The sequence below is a fragment of the Crinia signifera genome, chromosome 3 (genome assembly GCF_055691185.1).
Source record: "Crinia signifera chromosome 3, ASM5569118v1, whole genome shotgun sequence".
Classification (NCBI taxonomy): domain Eukaryota; kingdom Metazoa; phylum Chordata; class Amphibia; order Anura; family Myobatrachidae; genus Crinia; species Crinia signifera.
In genome coordinates this window covers 203288938-203311897 of record NC_139219.1, presented here as the reverse complement: position 1 = coordinate 203311897, position 22960 = coordinate 203288938, and the positions used below count along the sequence as shown (strand labels likewise).

General features: G+C 45.4%; 1 protein-coding gene across 4 annotated transcripts in view; it reads left to right on the top strand.

Annotated features, from left to right (window-relative positions):
• The window catches only part of PHF3 (PHD finger protein 3), an 82530-nt gene that overhangs the window by 14031 nt on the left and 45539 nt on the right, over positions 1-22960 (top strand). For 3 of the 4 annotated variants that reach the window (XM_083177309.1, XM_083177310.1, XM_083177311.1), the window contains 2 exons: positions 8486-8644; positions 16294-17851. In XM_083177309.1, the coding sequence (XP_083033435.1) occupies positions 8486-8644; positions 16294-17851 (1717 nt within the window). The remainder of the gene's footprint in view (positions 1-8485; positions 8645-16293; positions 17852-22960) is intronic. The other variant, XM_083177312.1, reaches the window with a different exon arrangement.

The following is a 22960-nucleotide window of genomic DNA, read 5'->3' as shown; positions in this document are numbered from 1 at the left end:
CTACCATCCACTAGGGCGTGGTGGGAGAATAAAATAGTGTGCCGAGCGCAGCGAGGCACCGTGCCCGAAGCATCGCGAGCGTCCGATTCTCATTGCCAACTGTGTCCATGTCTGTGTCGACATTCGGATCAAAAAACTGTGAAAAACCCATGTCGACCTTATGACCAGTCGACCTTCCTCATGTCGACCTTTATGCAAATTCGACCTTAAGTCATGTCGACCTTGGCCCATGTCGACCTTAAGTCAGGTCGACCTTCCTGCCAGTCGACCTAGTGGGGTCGACCTAATGACTGTAGACCTAAATGCAGTCTGACGAATGATCCCATTCCGCAGAAATATACCCCCCTCAAATCCCAACACGCGCATTAGGCTGGACAGGAGGCACCTTTTATGGTATTAAGTGAAGCAGCTTTCTTTATCACCCTCACGAGTTGGGGGGGTGTTATTCAACCCTGGCTGATATTTTCGATAGACAGAAATATCGTCCAGGACCTCCTCGCTGCTGCAGATTTCACTACTTTAAAAGTTGAATCTGCATTGTTGTACGCGACCGCTAAATTGTCAAATTCGCCGGTCCTTGTCTTTTATTTTTTAAAATTTTTGTAGTGAATACAAATGAAACAATATTGCAAACTATATCTTTCAGTAGCTACATCCATGAGAATGATGTCGTTGATGATATAATCTGGATTTTACTGCATGTACAGAAAACTGAGGGGGTCGATAACAACTCACTGAAGCGTGCATCATTAACGACATAGGGCCTTAGTCCGTATCCGAAGCAGATTCTGCTAAATAGCAGAATGTGCTACTGCTTTCGGTTGCATATTGGGGTCTGCCCAGCACAAGGCAAAGCCACCCAGTGATATGGTGGTATGATCGCAATCTAATTGTGACTGCATTGGAGGAATCGCCATTATCACAGTGATTTAGGGGGAAATTTACTAAAGGAAATTTGTAAAAAATAGGTGTATTTGTATCCAGAAATACACTTATTTTTGACATTTACTATCCCGAAAATACGGCAATTCGTATTCGTAATGCTAGCACATCAATACGAATACGAATTGCCATATTTTCAGGATAGTAATTGTCAAAAACAAGTGCATTTCTGGATACAAATACACCTATTTGTTTACAAATTTCCTTTAGTAAATTTCCCCCTTAATGTCAAACTCTACCTGCTCTGCCTGGTTGCATAGGTAGGTGCATTGCCGCCATGTTTCCTGTCACGGAGGTTGCATATGACGCCTTACAGCCACCATGAAAAATAATCAATTTTTAATCCTACACACTATGTTATCTTGTATTTTTCTCTTGTGGTATGTGTGTTTTGTCTCTGTTTAAAAGAGAAAAAAATATATGGCAGATTTGGCTATTCTGACTGGTAGCAAACATCTTTTTCAAGTTTGGCTATATCAATGTGCTTTCAGTTGGATCGATACAATTGCTCAAAATTTCAAGCCAAGCAAATATAATGTGGGCCCACTGAATATGCATACATTTAAAAGATTATTGTTCTAACCAACAGCTGGTTATTTTCAATCAAAGTTATGGCTTTATTTACTAATCTTCGGGTTATGAAACCTGAAGTTTCTGATTGTGTTTATGCCCGACATTTAAAAGAGCAATGCAATTATTAGCCATATTTTTACTAGGGATAAGCATTAACTTTTTAAATATCGAACACTAAACCTAATCAGAAGAGCCAGCTTTTAGAACCCAATGCTTAGTTGATAAAATCTTAAGTGTTATTGTTGATTATTTTGGCATCACAACTGTACATATTCCAAATTGTTGATCGAAATCGCTCCTTGTATGTGCAGTTTTACTGGTACTTTTTCATCTTTGCAGCTACTGCCTACCCTGTGGAACTTACATAGCATACGGCGAGCCGCGAGGTCCACGCCACCCTCCCGTGTCCATGCCACCATCCATTACCCTTAGTAAAGTTGAGGCGAGCGAAGCGAGCCCTCAAGGGGATAGTTGTGATTCACATAACTGGTGTAAGCGGTGGCCGCAAAAATGAGGAAGTACTGTTTTACTTTATTCCTTGTGTTGTACATATGAGAAAATATGCCTCCAGTCACAGAAACAGTAAAGATGACTGAGTGGGAAATTCAATTAGCCACGATTATTTTCCATTATTTATTTTCTGGAGTAGAATATGCGTTAAATGGCCTGTTTACAGCATTAGGAACACGTTAACTCATAGAATCCAGAATATTTTGCCAGACCTATGGGTTAATGCATGTTAACAGGGCAACCTATTGATTCCCAGAGGAAGCATGAGTGCAGAGCGATGTGGTTGATTTGGTACTGCCGGCATGACCAATGTAATCAGGGCAGCACTGATGGGGGTTGGTGTGCACTTACCAATGTGCTGGGCCTTCCCCAAGCTTTCTGGTTTATGTGAATAGAAGCATACGCATGCACATGGCATCTATTCACGTGGCTGCAATAAAGGCATGGGCAGGCTGTTTTAGTAGGGTGCTGCTAAAGGGACACAGCCTAGTGTAAACACAAACAATCTATCTACAGAAAAATGGGCCATAATTGAATAACCTGGGCGTTAAAACCTGTGGGTTACAACTTATTTCTCTACCGTCCAATGGGATACTGGGTTATACTATGGAGATAGAGATCCTCCGCAGGAGAGACAGGCACATTAAAGCTTTCAGTGTGCGTGCACTGGCTCCTCCCCTCTATCTCCCTCCACTAGTCAGTTTAGAAAAATGTGCCTCAGGAGAGGCAGTGCTTTCTGGATGCTCCAGACTTTTTCTTCAAATTTTATTTAGTTTATTATTTTGGGGGGCTGCTTTGACCAGGCAGCTGTCCTACTTCGAGGGTGTCAGGGGTAGGGTCAGTCCCCGACCTCTTAAGGTGCAGAGCTGACCCCTGCTGCAGGGTAATCTGTCCTGAGTGGGGCCTGTCACCGCACAGCATTGCGCTGTAGCGAGCAGGCCCCCCAGCTGCCGCACACCCCCTGACTGGTCCGAAGACGTCTGTGGTGAGTACAGGTTGGGGGTCCCACAAGGGGATACCCCAAACCGTTCCGTGCGGCAAGATGGCGGCGGCAGTAGCAGCGGCCCTCTCGCAGGGACCGCGCGACCCAAACCCCTCCCTCTCCCCCCCCCTCCCTCCCTCCCTCCCTCCCTCATCACACTGGCATAGGGTGATGCCGCTGGACCACCAGGGATGCCCAGGGCGTTTTTTAAGCAATTTTATGTGAAAAGCGCTTCTTATGCCAGTTTAAATATACTGGAAGCGCCAGCTCCGTGTAAAGGGGGCGGGGCTTCGCTCAGTGCGGGACCAGGCTCTGCTGGGCGCGCCCTGTCTCTGCTTCCTGCTTCTTCACGCATCCAGAGGTCACCATTACAGCTCCTCAGCGGCGTGGTGGATTTGATTCATTGCTGCAGCGGCAGAGACAGCAAGTTATAACAGCGCAGCAGCGTTGCTTAGCTGTGTTATTTACACTGTGTATGACATATCACTGTGTGTTTTCTGCGTTACCAGCTTACTCAAATCCATGAGTTAAGGTTTAGGGTGTACTGGTCTCCTCATATTGCTCTGAGTCTACCCCACTGGCTAGTTAACCACTTGTACACACACCATAGTCTGTAATACAGAGGTGTATTACACTTATACTGTGTAGAGTTACAGTACATCAGGTGTGGGTGTTGTGTGTGTGTGTGTGTGTGTGTGTGTGTGCGCTGCTGGGGGTGTCCTGTTGCTTCATCATGGTGAAAACATGCATGGTGTGCAGCACAAAGTTTATTCCAGCTTCACAGTCACAGGTTACCTGTGAGCCGTGTATGCTGCCTCAGGTCAGTGGGGTGCCCCCACAACTTGTGGATGGGTCACAGGCTGATAGTCAAGAGCCTGCCTGGGCCAGCAGCATAAAAAGGCTGATGGACTCTGTTGCTTCCCAGCTCTCTGCAAATACACAGCAGACGCAGAGGGTGTAAAGGGAATTAGCCATGTTGTCTGCCAGGGTTGATATTCTCACCCCTCCCCCTGCTCAGCCTCCAAAGCGGCCTGCTACTGCAATGGCCCCTGACTCTGATGATGATGATGACATCCTTGAAGTGGGAGATGGGGCAAATGAACAGGATACTGTTCAGGAGCAGTCTTTAGTTCATTGTTCTGAGGCTTTAATTAAGGCCATTAGGGAAGTGTTAGAGCTTCCTATGGAGGAACCCTCTGAGGGAGATTCCTTTTTCATGACCCAGAAAAAACAGCCGGTGTATTTCCCAGAACAGGCTGAATTAGAAAGTGCTTTTAAAGGTGCTTGGCAGAACCCTGAAAAGAGGTTCCAGCTTTCAAAGAGGTTCACAAATGCGTATCCCTTTGATCCTGTTGGTAGGAAGAAGTGGGAGGAACCGCCAGAGGTGGATTCCTCTGTTTCCCGCCTTTCAAAGAAGGTGCTGTTACCAGTTCCTGGGGTGTCTACCCTCAAGCATAGTGCAGATAGGAGACTTGAAGCAACACTTAAGTCTATGTTCACGGCCAGTTGGGCATTACAACGCCCGGTATTGGCCAGTTGCTGGATGGCTAAGGCCATTTATACTTGGTCCACGCAGATCCAAGAGGGTTTGTTGGGGGACATGTCCGTGGCTCAGATAGGTGAAAACCTGCGTCACATTCAGGACACGACACGGGTGAGGCACAGAAGGAATTGGGCGCTATAAACGTGCGGAATTCTGCAATGGCCATGTCGGCTAGGCGGGCTCTGTGGTTGCGCCAGTGGGTGGCTGATGTGGATTCCAAGAAGAGTGTGGAAAGCATACCTTTCACAGGGGAAAGGCTCTTTGGTAGTGAGCTGGACGACTGGATTTCTAAGGCTACTGCAGGGAAATCCACGTTCCTCCCATCAGCACCCACTCCGGCAAAACGCCCTTTCACTGGTCCCTCCCAGCAGTCCTTTCGTGGGTCCAAGTTCCGCTTCCAAGCCGGCAGCATGACGGGGTGCACCCACCACGAGACTGTCTCAAGGTGGGGGCCCGGCTGTTACACTTCAGCAAGGTGTGGGACGCCTCGTGCCTAGATTCCTGTGCCAGGAGTCTTATTTTGCTAGGTTACAGGTTGGAGTTTGCCAGGCCCCCTCCTCGACGCTACTTCAAGTCGGCCCTCCCAGCCTCAGTGGAGGATCAGTTGCTCCTTCAGGGAGCAATTCACAAGCTCTTCCTGTCCAAAGTAATCCTACCTGTACCAAGACAGGAGCAAGGCCAGGGTTACTATTCAAACCTGTTCCTTGTCCCCAAACCGGACGGTTCAGTAAGGCCCATTTTGAATCTGAAGTCGCTGAACCCCTTTCTGCAGGTGTTCAAATTCAAAATGGAGTCGCTCAGGTCTGTGATTGCCTCCCTGGAAAAAGGGGAATTTCTGGCCTCTGTAGACGTCAAGGACGCCTATTTACACGTCCCAATTTGGCCTCCCCATCAAGTCTTTCTAAGATTTGCGGTGGGAAACAGCCATTACCAGTTTCAGGCGCTACCCTTCGGGCTGTCAACTGCCCCGCGCATCTTTACCAAGCTCATGGCAGAAATGATGGTCCTTCTCAGGCTCCAGCGGATGAATGTCATACCCTACCTGGACGATCTGCTGATCAAGGCAGGATCGGAGGAGGCCCTGAGAAGTGCGTTAAATCTGACTATGTAGGTGTTGAGAGACCACGGGTGGATTTTAAACATACCAAAATCTTTGTTGCTCCCGAGCCGGAGAATGGTGTTCCTGGGTATGACTCTGGACATGATGGAGCAGAAGGTGTTCCTGCCGGCCGAAAAGGCGTCAGCTTTACAGGAATTGGTAAGAGAGGTCCTATCAAACCCTTGGGTCTCGGTGCATCTCTGCCTGAGGCTCTTGGGCAAGATGGATGCTTCATTCGAAGCCATCCAGTATGCCAGGTTCCACTCCAGGACTTTTCAGCTGGATATCCTCACGAAATGGTCAGGATCCCCCCGGCAAATGCACAGGAGGATTTGCCTGTCTGCGCAGACCAAACTCTCCCTGCAGTGGTGGCTAGATTCGCCAAATCTATTGGCGGGTCGCTGCTTCCAGATACAGGACTGGCTTCTGATTACCACAGATGCCAGTCTCAGAGGCTGGGGAGCCGTGATACAGGGAGTCCGCCTGCAGGGCCGTTGGTCTCCGATGGAATCCATGCTGCATATAAACAACCTCGAACTGAGGGCTGTATACTATGCCCTATTACAGGCGGAGCCTATGCTGCAGGGCGGGTCGGTACAAGTCCAGTCGGACAATGCAACTACGGTTGCCTACATCAACCGCCAAGGAGGGACAAGGAGCATGCCCTGTATGAGGGAAACCACCAGGATATTCTCCTGGGCGGAACGCCATGTAAAAGCCCTGTCGGCCATCTTTATACCAGGAGTCGACAACTGGGAGGCGGATTTCCTCAGTCGTCACGATCTCCACCCCAGGGAGTGGGGACTTCACCCTCAGGTGTTCCAGGACCTGGTAGATCTTTGGGGGCTCCCTCAGATCGACCTTATGGCCTCACAGTTGAACCACAAGCTGGACAGGTACTGTGCCCGGGAAAGGGATCCAGGGGCAACAGCAGTTGATGCCCTGACTTGGACGTGGGATTTTCAGCTGGTGTATCTGTTCCCACCGCTCCCGTTGCTGGCACGGGTGCTAAAGAGGATTCGACACCAGAGAGTAGAAGCCATTCTAGTGGCTCCAGACTGGCCTCGAAGGGCCTGGTACGGGGACATTCAGGCCATGCAGGTAGAATATCCGTGGCGTCTTCCTCTAAGAAAAGATCTTCTCCTCCAGGGACCGTTTGTCTTTCAGGACTTACCGCGGCTGCGTTTAATGGCCTGGAGGTTGAGCGGCAGATATTAGGCCTCAAGGGACTACATCCCTCTGTAATTACAACCATGACGCGTGCCAGGAAACCAGTCACGGCTTCTCACTACCATGTGATATGGAAGAAGTACATAGCCTGGTGTGAGAAAAATGCTTTGCCACCAGCAGTATTTCGTCTTAACAATCTGTTAAGATTCCTTCAAGCCGGTCTGGACTTGGGCCTCCGGTTGGGGTCCTTGAAGGTACAGATCTCGGCTCTGTCAGTATTTTTTCAGAAGAAACTGGCGCTGTTGCCGCAGATCCACACCTTCCTGCAAGGGGTGCTTAGGATTCAGCCTCCCTTTGTACCACCCACCGCGCCTTGGGACTTGGATGTGGTCCTCACCTTCCTTAAGTCTTCTTGGTTCGTTCCTTTGGAAAAATTGGAGTTGAAACATCTTACTTGGAAGACTGTTGTCCTGCTGGCCTTAGCCTCAGCCAGGCGGGTGTCTGAGCTTGGGGCATTGTCTTGTAAAAGCCCTTACCTGGTATTCCACGAGGATTGGGCAAAGCTCAGGACCAGGCCGCAGTTTCTGCCAAAGGTTGTGTCCGCATTCCATCTGAACCAGCCTATTGTGGTTCCTTCCAGTGCGGTACATCCTGATATCCCTCTCTCTTTGGATGTGGTACATACCCTCAAGGCGTATGTTAAACGTACGGCTAGAATCCGGAAGTCGGATAGTTTGTTTGTATGATGCGTAAAAGAAGGGCTCTCCTGCATCTACAAGGACCATAGCCCGGTGGATTCGATGCACGATACAACAATCCTATGCATCGGCTGGGTTGTCCCTTCCTCCAGCGTTGAAGGCCCATTCCACAAGATCTGTTGGGACTTCTTGGGTGGCTGCCCGAGGGGTTTCGGCTCTGCAGCTGTGCAAGGCCGCAACTTGGTCAGGGAGTAACACGTTTGTCAAGTTTTACAGATTTGACACTCTGGCCAGGGAGGATTCCCAGTTCGGACAAGCGGTTCTACAGCAGACTCCGCACGTTCCCCCCCCCGTTCTGGTAGCTTTGGGACCTCCCCATAGTATAACCCAGTATCCCATTGGACGGTAGAGAAAATAGGATTTTGGGTACCTACCGGTAAATCCTTTTCTCGTAGTCCATATGGGATACTGGGAGCCCGCCTCTGTGCGGCTTTCTGCTGTAACGACACTGTTACTAACACGGTTAGGGCTTGTTGCCTTGTTGTCATATATTGACCTTCTTCAAGGATTATGGTGAACTCAGAAGTTGTTATGATTCACCTCTTTGTTATTTTATGTTTATTATTTTGGTTTGGGTGTGCTGTGAAAATCTCACTACGTTATTGTTCACATACCTCCTCACATAGCTCTCCTTCGGCACAGTTTTTCATTAACTGACTAGTGGAGGGAAATAGAGGGGAGGAGCCAGTGCACCCACACTGAAAGCTTTAATGTGCCTGTCTCTCCTGCGGAGGATCTCTATCTCCATAGTATAACCCAGTATCCCATATGGACTACGAGAACAGGATTTACCGGTAGGTACCCAAAATCCTATTTTTTTTAGCTCTGGTTAATTACTACTGCTGATTGGATTCTCCCTCTAAAACAAATTGTAATTTTATATATATTTTTTTATTTTTTTTTCTGAGGAGTCAGTCTTGATGATATAATGGATGTTGGTGTAGATAAAGTAACTGGTGTTGATGTCAATGATGAAGTGGGACTTATTCTACCAAACAAGGATGTTAACAAATTGGATGAACCTTCTATAAAATCTGTAAGGAAATCCCCACGTTTGAAAGCACATGGTAAGTCACTGTTTTTTTTTTTTTTTTATACAAGTTACACAAGTCAAAGTTTAGGGTTACAATATTTTGTTTTTTAAAGCCCCTAAAAGAACTGTTAATTTCATTCATATATATGGATCCAGGAACTTATCAGTACTGGAGTTATTTAAGGTAAACTTGTGATTGTGGGGAGGTGTGCTATGATTCATAAGACTAAAATAAATGATATTGGACAGCAAATATCGGTTTATTGTGTAGTATCTAATCAGAGATATTGAAAGCCAGTTTATCGGCTTCCTGGCAGACCGCCTCCCCGCAATGGGGGGTATTCAATGCTGCAGCGAGCGGCCGGCGAGGGGGTTAAACAGCGAGGATTGCAGAAAACCAGCGATCCTCGCTGTTTAACCCCCGCGCCGGCCGCTCGCTCTATTCAACGTTCTGGGGAAATCCTCGCCGTCACAGGACGGCGAGAATTCCCCAAAACAGCGAGACCCGCGGCTACTGCAGAAAACGCTCTGTTTTTAGCCGCAAGTCTCGCTGCTTCTGGAGCCGCATCCGCCAATTCTCCCTCGCTCAAAAAACGGAGCGAGGGGGAATTGGCGTATGCGGAGGGTGTGTTGAATACTGTCAGGGTGAGTGGTGACAGCGAGCAGGAAGCCCTGCTCGCTGTCACCACTCGCAAACAGCATTGAATACCTGCCAATGTGGCAGACCTCTTCAGCCTCTTCAAGCGTGCGGCTTATACGACCACTGCCACTGCACGTCTATCAGCCAGCTGCCTGATCTGGCTGCCAATGAGGTGATTCTCCGGCTCCCCAAGACAGAAGGGCGTCTGGCATCAATGGGATATTATCAGCCACTTGCAATTACGCTTTCATTTTGTCTCTGGCACAATAAATAGTGCGTGGAAAGGAGATACATTATTACAACCATCGGGTGAACTATTACATTATCAAGTTTATCAAGTTAAATAACTGCTTTACTTGCTTATTAACCCCTCTTCAACTGCTGCTTGAACTGTGCTTTTGCGTGTCTGTTTACATACTAATTCAGCAGGAAAGGGACTTGAGCTTTTTTTACCCATTCTATCCAGGTGGCCTAATTTACTATAGGCATCAAGTGGGAGTTATCTGCATCAAATAGTTGAAATTATTTTCACAGTAACCATTTGAATTTGATGTGATTTTTTTAAACGTATATATTTTTCATTGTTATTGATATAAATGTGATGTCTATGTTTAATGGAATTTGATTACATAAAAATGTTTATTTGATCAGTGTGTCTGCTGTCTTTGTGCACAGCATCCACCACTCTGATTAATTTTTATGCCAGCAGCGCAATGTGTCTCTAAAAATTTCTTTGGTTTGTTTTTCTTTTGTGAGTAACGGCAACTCCTGATCACATTGCTGCAGCGACCCATTACCACTTTAAGAAATTATTTATTTTTTATCATAAAACTATTAAAGCGCCAGGTATTTGATTGAGGAGTTCTTTTGGCTTTTGCCATAAGCCCTCTTAATCTCCCAATTTTTTGCAGTATCTAATTAGCTCAGTAGAAATATATTTTTGTATTTTCACTATCATCTTTGTGGGATACCGGGAAGCGTCTTAAGACCTTGGGGTATCAGAGGGTATCCGCAGGAGACAGGCACATATAAAACTTTGAACTGGGTGTACTGGCTCCTCCCCACTGAATCCCCACCCACGAACCAGTTTAGAAAAATGTGCCCTCAGGAGAGGATGCACACTGCTGGAGCTCCAGAGAGTTTGTCTTCAGTTTCATTTATTTATTTTTTGGGGTTTGCTGTGTTGGACTTCACAGCATTCCTGCCTCGTTGGGAAGTCAGGAGAAAGGTTAAGTTGAAGGCCTCTAAAGGTACCGAGCTGTCCCTGCTGCAGGACCACTGTTCTGAGTGGGTTGTTGTCATCGTAGGCATTGGGCTGCAGCGTTACACACCACCAGCATGCTGCACAGTGGGGTACCCCGGTTCATTTGTGCTGCAAGATGGCGGCAGACTTGGCGTCCCTGCACAGGGGCTGCGCAGATCCCCCCATCACAGACTGGATGCTAGGTGACCAGGGCAGTTCCCATAAAAAGCGCTGTTCAGGCGGGCGATACTGACAGCCAGCGCCAGTATAAATATTAGCATAAGCCCACTGCCATTAGAGAGGGCGGGGCTTGCTCAGAGCGGGACCAAAGAACCCTGTAAGCGCCAACACTGCTTCCTGCTTCTCCCTATGGTGCCATTATTGTCTCCAGGCAGGTTTCCTAGAGGGACATCTGCAGCAGATAAGCAAGTGTTTTTAGCGCTATAAAATCGCTATCGTAAGTATGTATGTATGTATATATATATATATATATGTGTATGTATGTGTGTGTATGTATGTATATATATATATATATATATATATATATATATATATATATATATATATATATATATATAATTAAACCAACTCCTAAAAAGGGAGTTCACGTTAAGGGTGTGCCGGTTTTCCCTCAGTATCTCTGAGCGTCCCCCACAGGCTGGTTAAACTATACACACATATCAGTGTTAGGAAGCTCGCACATAGTTTCTGTACACTTCACACTGATTTATTGTATATTCTGTGTGTGTTTACTGTGTGTTGTGGGAAGGTTGTTCAGCAAGAATGGTGAGAAAAATAACCTGTGTGATTTGCAGTGCAAAGTTTGTACCTGGGTCCACTTCACAGATTACCTGTGAACAATGTATGTCTCCACAACTGGGTGCATCACCCCAGCTTAGTGGGACCCCACAATCAGACTCCCAGGAGCCTGCGTGGGCGTCCGGTATTAAAGCTATGCTGCAGAATGTGTCTTCTTAATTGGCTGCAAATACTGTGCAGACCAAAAAAGTGCAGCAGGACCTATCTGTCCTGTCCGCAAGGGTGGATAATATAACCTCCACTGCAGGCCAGTCACGCAAGTGCGCTTCAGCCGCCATTTTGCCTGACTCTGACGCAGATTCGCAGGGAGCTGATGATGATGATGAGATACCTTAAGTAGACACTCATTCATCTCTGCGAGGCCCAGAACCCTCTCATCATGGCTATGAGAGAGGTTTTGAATCTTCCCCTGGCTGAGGCACAGGAGGGCGATTACATTTTTTATGTCTCAGAAAAAGCAAAATATAGTTTTTCCTGAACAGTCAGATTTAGAGGACACATTCAAAGAAGCCTGGAAACAGACAGAAAAATGCGTTTTCAGTTGTCCAAGAGATTTAAGTCCACATTCCCCTTTGACCCTGCGAGCAGAAAAATGTGTGAGAGGAGCCTCCAGTAGTGGATGCCTCGGTATCCAGGTTATCCAAAAAGGTGGTACTCCCAGTCTCAGTGTCCGCCACTCTGAAAGACAGTTCAGATAAGAAGTTGGATACCACCCTTAAAGCCATTTATATGGCCAGCATCTCAGAGGCCAGTCCTCGCCAGTTGCTGGATGGCTAAGTCCATTCATACTTGGGCGACTCAGATCCAGGAGGGCATGTTAGCAGAAATGTCCACAGCAGAAGTTACTGAAAAATTACACCATATACAAGACACTGATAAGGTACTTTGTGAGGCGCAGAAGGAGCTGGGGGCCATTAACGCTCGCTCCTTGGTGGTGTCAGGACGCAGGTCCCTGTGGGTGGCAGACGTTGATTCCAAGCGTAGTGTGGAAAGTCTCCCATTTCAGGGAGATAAGTTGTTTTGCAGTGAGTTAGATGATCTCATTTCCAAGGGAACGGTGGGGAAATGCTCTTTCCTTCCTACCACAGCCACACAGACCAGACGCCCCTTTACAGGTCCATCGCAGCAGTCCTTTCGGCCTTCCAAGCCTAAACAAAGGGCGAGAGGGGCCTCCTCTGCAGCCAGAGGCGTTAGAGGAAAATACAGGAGAGCTCCGGCTACAGCCACACAGGAGCGTGCCTCTGCTTCGACGTCCTCAAAGCCTTAAGCCTGACTTGCAGTCCCCCACGCGAGACAGCCTCGAGGTGGGGGGGTCGATTGGCATATTTCAGTCATATATGGGATGCCTCTCACCTGGATTCATGGGTGAGGGATCTTATTTCCAACGACTACAGGCTGGAGTTTGCAGGTCCGCCCCCTCACAGGTTCAGGATTACCAGCAGCTGCAGAGGATCAGGTAATACTGAAACAAACAGTAAACAAGCTGGTAAAATCTATGGTCAAAGGCCCGCTCCCAGTGACGGAACAGGGAAAGGGTTATTACTCCAACCTGTTCGTTCTACCGAAACCGGACGTGTCGGTACGCCCCATTCTGAATTTAAAGACATTGAACCTTTAGCTAAAGGTGTACAAATTCAGAATGGAGTCCTTAAGAGCAGTGATGGCCAGTTTGGAAGTGGGAGAATTTATGGCTCCTTGGACGTGAAGGACGCCTATCTCCACATTTCTATATTTCTATACGAGTTTCTGAGATTTGCTCTGAAAGACCAGCATTTCCAATTCAGAGCCCTGCCATTCGCCTCTCAACGGCCCCACGCATATTTACCAAGGTAATGGCGGAAATGATGATGCTGCTCAGAAGGATGGGGGTAAACATTATCCCCTACCTCGACGACCTGCTGATCAAGGCAGGATCAGAACAGGTGCTCCTGCAATATATTGTCACGGCCAAACATGTCCTGACGTCCCACGGATGGATTCTCAATTTACAGAAATCCTCCTTGACACCAACAAAACGTCTTCTCTTTTTGGGAATGATACTGGATACAGAAAACCAGAAGGCGTTTTTTCCCCAGGAGAAAGTGGAGGACATTTGGACTCTGGTCCTGGATGTCCTAGCCAGGACTCAGGTGTCTGTTCACCAATGCATTCAGTTGCTGGGAAAAATGGTAGCCACTTTCGAAGCACTCCAATTTGGGAGGTTTCGCTCCAGACCCTTCCAGCTAGACCTGCTGAGGAAAGGGTCAGACTCACACCTTCAAATGCACAAGAAGCTATTCTTGTCCAGTCAAGCCAGACACTCCCGCTCCAAACCTGTTGGCAGGAAAGAGATTTGGGATACAGGACTGAATACTCCTGTCAACAGATGCCAGTCTGTTGGGATAGGGTGTGGTGACGTTGGGGAGGTCCTATCAGGGCCGATGGACCTTGTGGGAATCGAAACTGCACATCAATGTCTTGGAGTTGAGGGCAATATATTATGCGATCCTCCAGGCTCAATCCCTACTACATCACCAGGCTGTGGATGCCCTGACGATGAGCTGGTCCTACGACCTAGTGTACTTGTTCCCTTCTCTTCCGCTACTGGCAAAGGTAATCAAAAGAGTAAGAAACCAAAGGGTGGAAGCCATCATAGTAGCAACAGACTGGCCAAGAAGGGCGTGGTACGTGGTATGTGGATCTTCAAGCCCTGTTAGTAGAAGATCCGTTGTGTCTGCCTCTCAGAAGCGACCTGCTCACTCAAGGTCCCTGCGTTTACCAGGACTTAGGAAGGCTTCGTTTAACGGCCTGGAGGTTGAGCGGCAAATATTAGCACACAAGGGCTTGCATGCTTCAGTCATTACCACCATGACACAAGCTAGAAAACCAGTCACAGCAAATCACTACCACCATATTTGGAGAAAATATGTTGGGTGGTGTGAAAAATACAACTTTCCTCCTGCTGAATTTAACCTGAACAGGTTTCTTAGATACTTGCAGGCAGGACTGGATTCAGGCCTCCGCTTGGGCTCTTTAAAAGTCTAGATCTCGGCTTTGTCGATACTTTTCCAAAGAAAGTTGGCTGTATTACCAGAGGTACAGACGTTTTTGCAGGGAGTTCTTCATATTCAAACCCTTTTTGTACCACCAAAAGCTCCATGGACTTTGGATGTGGTCCTATTGTTTTTACAGTCCTCTTGGTTTGAACCCTTGTCATCGGTGAATATGAAGTATCTCACCTGGAAGACTGTTATGCTTTTGGCGTTGGCCTCGGCTCGCAGAGTCTTGGAGTTAGGGGCCCTGTCTTGTAAGGGGAAACGATCATCTGTCAGATCACACTTAGGTCGACAGTCATTAGGTCGACCCCGGAAGGTCGACTGTCCCTAAGGTCGACATGGGTCAAGGTTGACATGACTTAAGGTTGACATGGGTTTAGGTCGACAGTCATTAGGTCAACATGAGTTTTTCACTGTTTTTTGAGCCGACATGTGCCGACAGGTGGTATTTCATGCCCTACCATCCACTAGGGCGTGGTGGGAGAATAAAATAGTGCCCGAAGCAATGCGAGCGGCTGCGGTTCAACTTCAACAGTGTCCATGTCGACATACGGGGGGAAAAAAACAGTGAAAAACGCATGTCGACCTAAACCCATGTCGACCGTGGCCCATGTCGACCTTTAACCCTGTCGACCTTGGGGCCAGTCGACCTTCCGGGGTTGACCTAATGACTGTAGACCTAAGTCTGCTCTGATAGATATACCGATTCCCTTGTAATGCTGCAGTCTCTGCACGTTCCCGCCCCTTCTGGAAGCTTTGGGACTTCCCCAAGGTCTTAAGACGTTTCCCAGTATCCCAAAAAAGATGATAGTGAAAATAGGAATTTAATACCTACCGGTAATTCCTTTTCACAAAGTCTTTATAGGATACTGGGTGCCTGCCGCAGTGTGGGGTCTTACTGGATTTGATTACTCCGTTGAGTAGTTCATACTGTTCCACTAACATGGTCGTTTGTTTTTTGTTGTATGAACGGTGTGCTGTCTCACCACTTATTACACATATGTTGGTTAAGATATTGATATTAACATATCCTTCTCTCATATGTTTCATCCTCCTTCGGGCACAGTTTTTCCTTAACTGGTTCGTGGGTGGGGATTCAGAGGGGAGGAGTTCAGTACACCCAGTTCAAAATTTTATATGTGCCTGTCTCCTGCGGATACCCTCTGATACCCCAAGGTCTTAAGATGTTTCCCAGTATCCCATAAGGATTTACCGGTAGGTATTAAATTCCAATTTTTCCCAATGTTTCTCATTTTACTAACCAAAACACTTAGGTTAGTGAAACTGTCTAATGTAATGGGATATCATGGAGCATTATTCATTGTTCTATTTATTTAGTTTTGTGCATATCGCACTCATTATGGACAGGTTTAGTCCTGCATTTCAGCTCACCACACCCGGTGATAGCGAGCTGAAATGCTGGTGAAAAACAATTAAATTCTACCCATAGTGTTGCGAATAAAGGTGTGTACACACGGGGCGATATATCACCGAGCGATATATCGCTCAATGTCTCCTTTTCATTGGCGTCCAGAGATGGGCGCTGATGAAAAGAAACCTCTGCCGGCGGAGCCGCAGAGGTAATCAGCTGGTCGCAGGAGCAAGCTCCTGCGACCAGCGATTAGAACTTTGCTGAAAACTGAAGTGTGCACCTGGCGATTTATCGCCGGGGCACACTCCCGTCACTGGCAATATGGTCGCCAGCGATTTCAGACAATATCGCTGCCATGTGTACACGGCTTAAGATACATTTTCGATACAAAAAAAAAGCCCAACCATAGCAGAGCCTCACACCTGACTTGCCAGAGTTTACAGGTAGTTCTAAGTAATGCAAAATTGCTGATATGCTTTACCAAGTGGGTATTCTTTGTTTTAAATACATCTAAATGTATTGTTAATAGTGATGGATGTTTTTATGACCTTTTTATCTATTTATTTTTCAACAGAACCCTCAAGAATCATGAGACAAAGTACTATTGAGAAGTCTTTAAATTCGGTAAAAGTTTCGAGTCCAAAAAAATCTGCCTCTTCCAGACCAGATAAAGCAACTGAGGAAGTGACAGTGAAGGAGCATATACTGCACATGGAGACTAATGATAAAAGCAAAGAAATTATTCAATTAGAACAAATAAGCATTACTCCTGTAAATTCAAGAAGATCAACAAGAATAGCAAAAAAGGAACTTAAGGATACAGTAATTACAGATGGAAACATTTCAATAAATGAAGAGTGTTCTAGTACAGTGAATGAAATTGTATCCAATACAGATAGTGTAATAATAAATAGAGAAGAGCAGTCTGACATTTTAAATGAAGGTTCTCTTATTTTACCTGATGCTAATAAAGCAATTGAGGAATATACAAAACATGAGATAAATAATTCACAAGTAGGTCAAACAGCAGATCAGGTATTAGAAGCACCTGTTGAAGAAAAAGTATTGAATAATGAAATGTTCCAAACTGCACACAGCAAAACAGATGTCATTTATGATCAAGTCCATCAGGAACTTGCACTTCTATCTGGAGTTGTTGAATGTAACCTGGGTGTTAAACCATTGATGCATTCAGAAATTAATGATGAATGTGTGTTGCAAAATACTGCTGGTACTTCTATCCAAGAGAGCAGTGATGCAGAAATGTCTTGCATATCTTCTGAAGTTTTAAATCCTAATAATAAATTTACTTCTGACACAGAAGTGCCCATTTTAGAAAGAAATGTTCAAAATAATACAGAAAGCTTGGAACCTGATGAAGTATCTGCTACAGAAAATGCAATATCAGTCGTGAATGATGTTTGCAGAAAAGTCAATCGTAAGCGAAAAGGTGCAAAAAAAATCAAATCTAATTCGGCTAAATTGGTAATAGCTGCAAAAAATATGCCCAAAAACATTGTTTCAAAAGATAGCAGCTTTAATTCTAAATCCCATAAGGGTAGAATTAAACCAAATCCAATTCCCATTCCTAAATCTGAGAGTCAATCTGAAACACTGAAAGTGGTTAAAGTAAAGAAAAAAAGACCTGAAAGTACAAATGTTGCTAATGTTCCTCTAAAGACTAAATTAAAAAAGAAACCCTTTTCAGCTGGTAAAAAAAGTAATTCTTCTGCACTGTTAAAACAACTGGATGATGCATTAAGAGATAATCAAAGAAATGTAAAGGAAACTCTACAAGTGACATCTCATGTACATTCTAAGAACTTGTCCCATTCTTGTGACAAGTCTGTCACTAAACATGTTTTGTCAAAACCCAGCAATCAGGCAAAGGATGGTGGAGAACATAAAGAAGTAATTGAGCATTCAGAAGAAAAAAACAAACTAAAAAAGTCTCTCCCGCCTCGCCAAAGGAGGAGTAGTAAAAGTATATCTGTTGATGAGCCACCATTATTTATTCCAGATAATATTCCTACTGTAAAAAAAGAAGGGACAGAAGTAACTTCTCCAACTGACAAGTATGTTTGGAATCCAACCAGGCATTGCAATTCTTGCAGAAAACTTCATGGAAACAGGTAGGGCTCTTATGAATTCTATATTGCCCATTGTTTTTGACCAGAAGAGTGTAGCCTCTTCATGAGCAGTATATGTTCATTATGTTGGTTCCATTGATCATTTTTTTTTGCCAATATATGACCAGCACAACATCACATTTACAATTAATGTTGTACTGTAATTCTCATGTGTTGAAATGAAAGTTCATTTAAAGAAAATATTAGATTCAGACCAGTTTTAAGATCAAAATAATTTTTCTACATAGGTACAATTATGTCAGGCTTTATTGAAGGTTAATATGATGTACATATATATAAAAAGGAGCACTTGTTGAGAGTGCATTTCTACATTAGTGCAGGTCCACAGATATTTGGCCACTTTATTTAGTTCCTTATTCAGAGATGCATGCAAACCCGATTTGTTAGCAGTCAGGCTATTATGACCAATTGCAGATGCTTCTAAGACACATCTGGTGTTGCAATGACAGACACAGATAGGATTTATTCACAAAGTGACTGATAGGAACCGTTTTGGGGGTGGTAATGGGAAGTGGTGGAAAAAACAGGAATTCCTGTTTTGTAAAACAATATCAGTTGCCTTCCCCATCCTGACACTAAACAACTGCAGCATGTAAATCATGCTGTGGCTTGGGGGCACTTTGTGCGATTTCGCACACATGTGTTCTTTCTGTGACCGTGTAGGGGAAGACGGGTGTGGTAGCCGGACCCAGACAGCATGGGGAGCACAACAAAGCCCCTTGCGGGCACGTTGGCTCGCTAGGCTCACCACCTATTCTATTCTCCCTCTATGGGGGTCGTGGACCCCCACGAGGGAGAATAGGCGGTGGCCGTCGGGCACCCGTGTGTCTGTGTTTTGACTGTCGGGATCCGGACGTCGGGTAAATGACTGTCAGGATCCCGACTGTCGGGACCCCGTCCGGCACCCGAGAAGACTACTAAAAAAAAAGAAAAAAGGCAATTGTCTGTTTAGGACAATGTAATGGATGATCTCTCACAGAAGATCCCATGAAAACTGGGGTAGATTTATTAAGCTCGGTGAAGTGATAAAGTGTCTGGATTTTATCACCAGCCAATCAGCTCTTACCTGTGAAGTTACAGGCTTGGTTTGAAAAAGGACAGGTAGGAGCTGATTGGATTTTATCACCGGTCAATCAGCTCCTACCTGTCCTTTTTCAAACTAAGCCTGTAACTTCACAGGTAGGAGCTGATTGGCTGGTGATAAAGTACCAGCCACATTATCACTTCACCGAGCTTAATAAATCTGCCCCTCAGTCTCTTATATCACAGAATTATAGAACACAGAACAGTTTGAAAGAAGTGCAGAGTGTAACATGTTTTCACGTCTATTGCTGGTTAGCATACATTAAAAGACTTTCGGATTTGTATTAGGTATGTTAAACAAGTACTTTTTTTTATTAAAACAATTAGGTCAATTCTGATGAGAATAAATAAAGTTGAATTCCTCACCTCCAAAGACATCCAAGAAACTTATTTGTATATGCAACACCACATGTAACTTTATCTGAGGTTGTGTCCTAGGCAACAATTATCTGTTTTCGTGCTTCCTGCTTGGTTGTTCAGCATTACCAAAAAACATTTAAAAAAGCTGCTTTCTATATTATTGTAGGTTTAAGGAAACAAGATAATAATATGGCCATATTTTTTAGCTCTATGGATTACAGAATTTTCCAGAAAAGTAAAGACCAGAGATATTTGAGTTATATATTTTTTTGTAAGACCATGGTTAGGTCTTAAATTGGGAAAAGAGTCACTTTAAAGGTGCCCATACATGTTACAATTATTGTATAATATGTGCAACACATACTTTTTGTACTAGATCTCATCTTCTTGCAAAACCGAGATGCGATATTGCGTACAATATTGTATACAATAATTGTAACGTGTATGGGCACCTTTACTCCATTCCTTAATAATACCGTACTGCTGTGTGAGGAAAGATGCATTAAAATGCAGGTATTGGTAGCCTCAGTCGGTATGCAGTTTAAATCCCGGCGTTCAAAATTCCGAACGCCGAAATCCCGACACTTTCTCCCCCCGTGGGTGTCCACGACACCCTCGGAGGGAGAATAAATTAGTGTGCCGAGCGTAGCGAGCCCGCAAGGGGGGGCGATCCACGTCCCCCCCCTTGTCGGGATTCCGGCGTCGGGATTTTGAACGCCGGGATCCCGACCGCCGGCTTTTCATGCCGAATCCCCTCAGTCTAATCTCAAAGCAAGATGCATGTTTGCACAGGTCTTCATTTATTGGGAATGTTTCCTCAATAGTAGATACAGTAACTGTTTCATGGACAAGATGGCACATGACAACATTGCATGGATGCTTTATATGAAAACACATACACAAGAAAATCCACTTGCTTCACCGTACCCAGTTGGTGTGAACCACCAAAAGATCTCTTACGTGACTAAGAAGTGTGCAACTAAGAAGCAGATCAAACTCTTTATAAACCATGATTCTACCCTCTAGACCAGGCATGTCCAAACTGTGGCCCTCCAGCTGTTGTGAAACTACACCTCCCAGCATGCCTGTCCATATTTTTAGCATTCTCCAATAGCAAAACTGTGGCAAAGCATGATTGGACTTGTAATTTCATAGTTTGGACATGCCTGCTCTAGAAAAAGATCCTCGTTCATTCTAGTAAACAAATTGTCATTAGTGGAAGACTGGCCTCTGGCAGTCTAGTTGTATATGCTATTGTAGGCTATTGCAAAGGCTGATTCTTCATCTTTATCTTACAAGTCTTATTTTGAAGTTGATTGGGAGCTGCGGAAGCATTAACGTTTTTCTGGTTATAGCCATCATTGTCCTTGGGATGGGTGGTCTGCTCAGTCTTCTCATGTACAAATTTTACCCATTCTCCTTGCACTCACATTTAGGTTTGTGCGTGTATGTATACACATGCAAATAATTGCACCCGTGGTTCTTAGACAATGCATAATCTAATTGCGAGTGTGAATAGTCAAAAGCTGGCTGCTATAAGCCAGTCCTGCAATGGTGCGTATGTATCGCGGGCTAAATGAGTGGCAACATCTGTAGGTATGTCTGTTGAATTGAAATCAGGTACTTCAGCAAAACAGTTCCACCAAGTTTAATATGAACTAATTCAAGAACACCCATCATATTATTCACTAGCTTTAGTTTGCGACTCTTTTTGTATTAGAGCTCCATTTATAAGTTCAGGCAGTGGGTCCAGCAGAATCAATTTAACCATTTGAATGGCAAGCAAATTGATCAAAATTGGTGTGAAAATTGCCAAGAAAACATTTATATTCATCATAATGTCCTGTAATGTTTACCTTATATAGGAAATATAATATTTTTTTACACAACAAATGTGAGCGACACTGGCATTTTTAGAAGATAATTTGCACATCTCTCACAGATATGTTGGCACTCAAAGGATTAAGACATGAATATTTTCTTTGTTTGGATGTTTTATAGTAGCTGCAGGTTACTGTTAGGCAAGGGTTATGAAAAAAATGTGTAGATGTGTGTATGTATGTATGTATATATAATAATTTCACTATCATTCATATGGTATACTGGGTTCTCAATACATTGGGGAAGAAGAGGTCCTCCGCAGGAGACCGGCACATAGAACTCTTTACAGTGGGTGTACTGGCTCCTCCCCTCTACTTCCTCCTCCACATTCTCAGTTTAGAAAAATGTGCCCTCAGAGAGGCTGCACTTACAGAGCTCCTGAACAGTTTTTCTTAATTTAATTTTGTTTGTTATTTTAGGGACCCTGTTTTGGACTAAACATCTCCCTGCTTCGTGGGAAGCCAGGGGAGGGTTACAGTTGCTGGCCTTTCAAGGTACTGAACTGTGTCCCTGCTGCAGGACCACTGTCCTGTGTGGGTAATTGTGGCAGGCATTGCGCTGCAGCGCTTCACATCCCCAGCTTGCTGCACACCCCTGGCTCAGTCCGAAGACGTCTGCTGTGAGTGTTACCCGGGGTCCCCTCTAGTGGGGTACCCCAGTTGATGTGCGGCATGATGGCGGTGGCAACGGCGGTGTCCCTGCACGGGAACCGCACAGCCCCCTGTCCACACTGGATGCGTTACACTGCCTCTGGACCATCAGGGCAGGTGTTAATGTGTTTGCTAGGAATAGCAACAGCGCCAGTATAAAGATTAGTAAAAGCACCATTGTAAGGGGCAGGGCTTAACTCAGAGTGGGGACACAGCTCTCTGGTACCAATTTCCTGCTTCTCTCTGCATGCTTTGGGCGCCATTTTACAGCAGCAGACACTCCTCGGCGGTGCTGGCAGCTCCAGACTGGGTGGAAGAGAACTTCAGCAGAGACCGCAAGTGAAATTGAGCTTATAAAATGCTCATTACAATGTTTATAGCCTTGCACATACTTACTCTGTGTATTTATATCTATTACTGCTAACCAGCTCCTCAATCTGGGAGCTCAGGTTAAGGGTGTGCTGGTTCCCCCAATATCTCGGAGTCCTTTCCCCACTTGCTTGTTAAGCATTCTGGGCACACATATAAGTATTAGAGACTGTGTGTGTGTTGTGGGGTGATACATTTTCTAAAATGTTTAGAAAGTTAACCTGTATGATTTGCGGCACTAAGTTTTGTTCCTGCATCCACTTCACAAGTTACTTGTGAACACTGTATGTCATCCCAGACTAGTGGGTGTCTCCACAGCTCATTGGTATCCCCACACAATTGTGTGGAGGATCACAGGGGTACTCTCAGGAACCTGCCTGGGCAAGCAGCATTAAAAGTATGCTGGAATCTGTGTCCACTACTAACTACAAATTCCCTGCAGACACAGAGAGTGCAGCAGGATTTAACTATCCTTTCTGCAAGGGTAGACATTCTCACTCCCGCGGGTGTGTTGTCACGCAAATGTGATTTAGCTGCTGTAGAGCCTGACTCTGAGGAGGAGCATTTCCAGTTCCATGCCTTGCCTTTCGGCCTGTCCACGGCTCCGCACGTCTTTACCAAGGTGATGGCGGAAATTATGTCCTTGCTAAGGGCTCAAGGGGTAAATGTTATCCCATACCTGGATGATCTGCTGATAAAGGCGAGAACAGAGGAACTGTTGAGAGAGGATATCACCACCACAATGCAG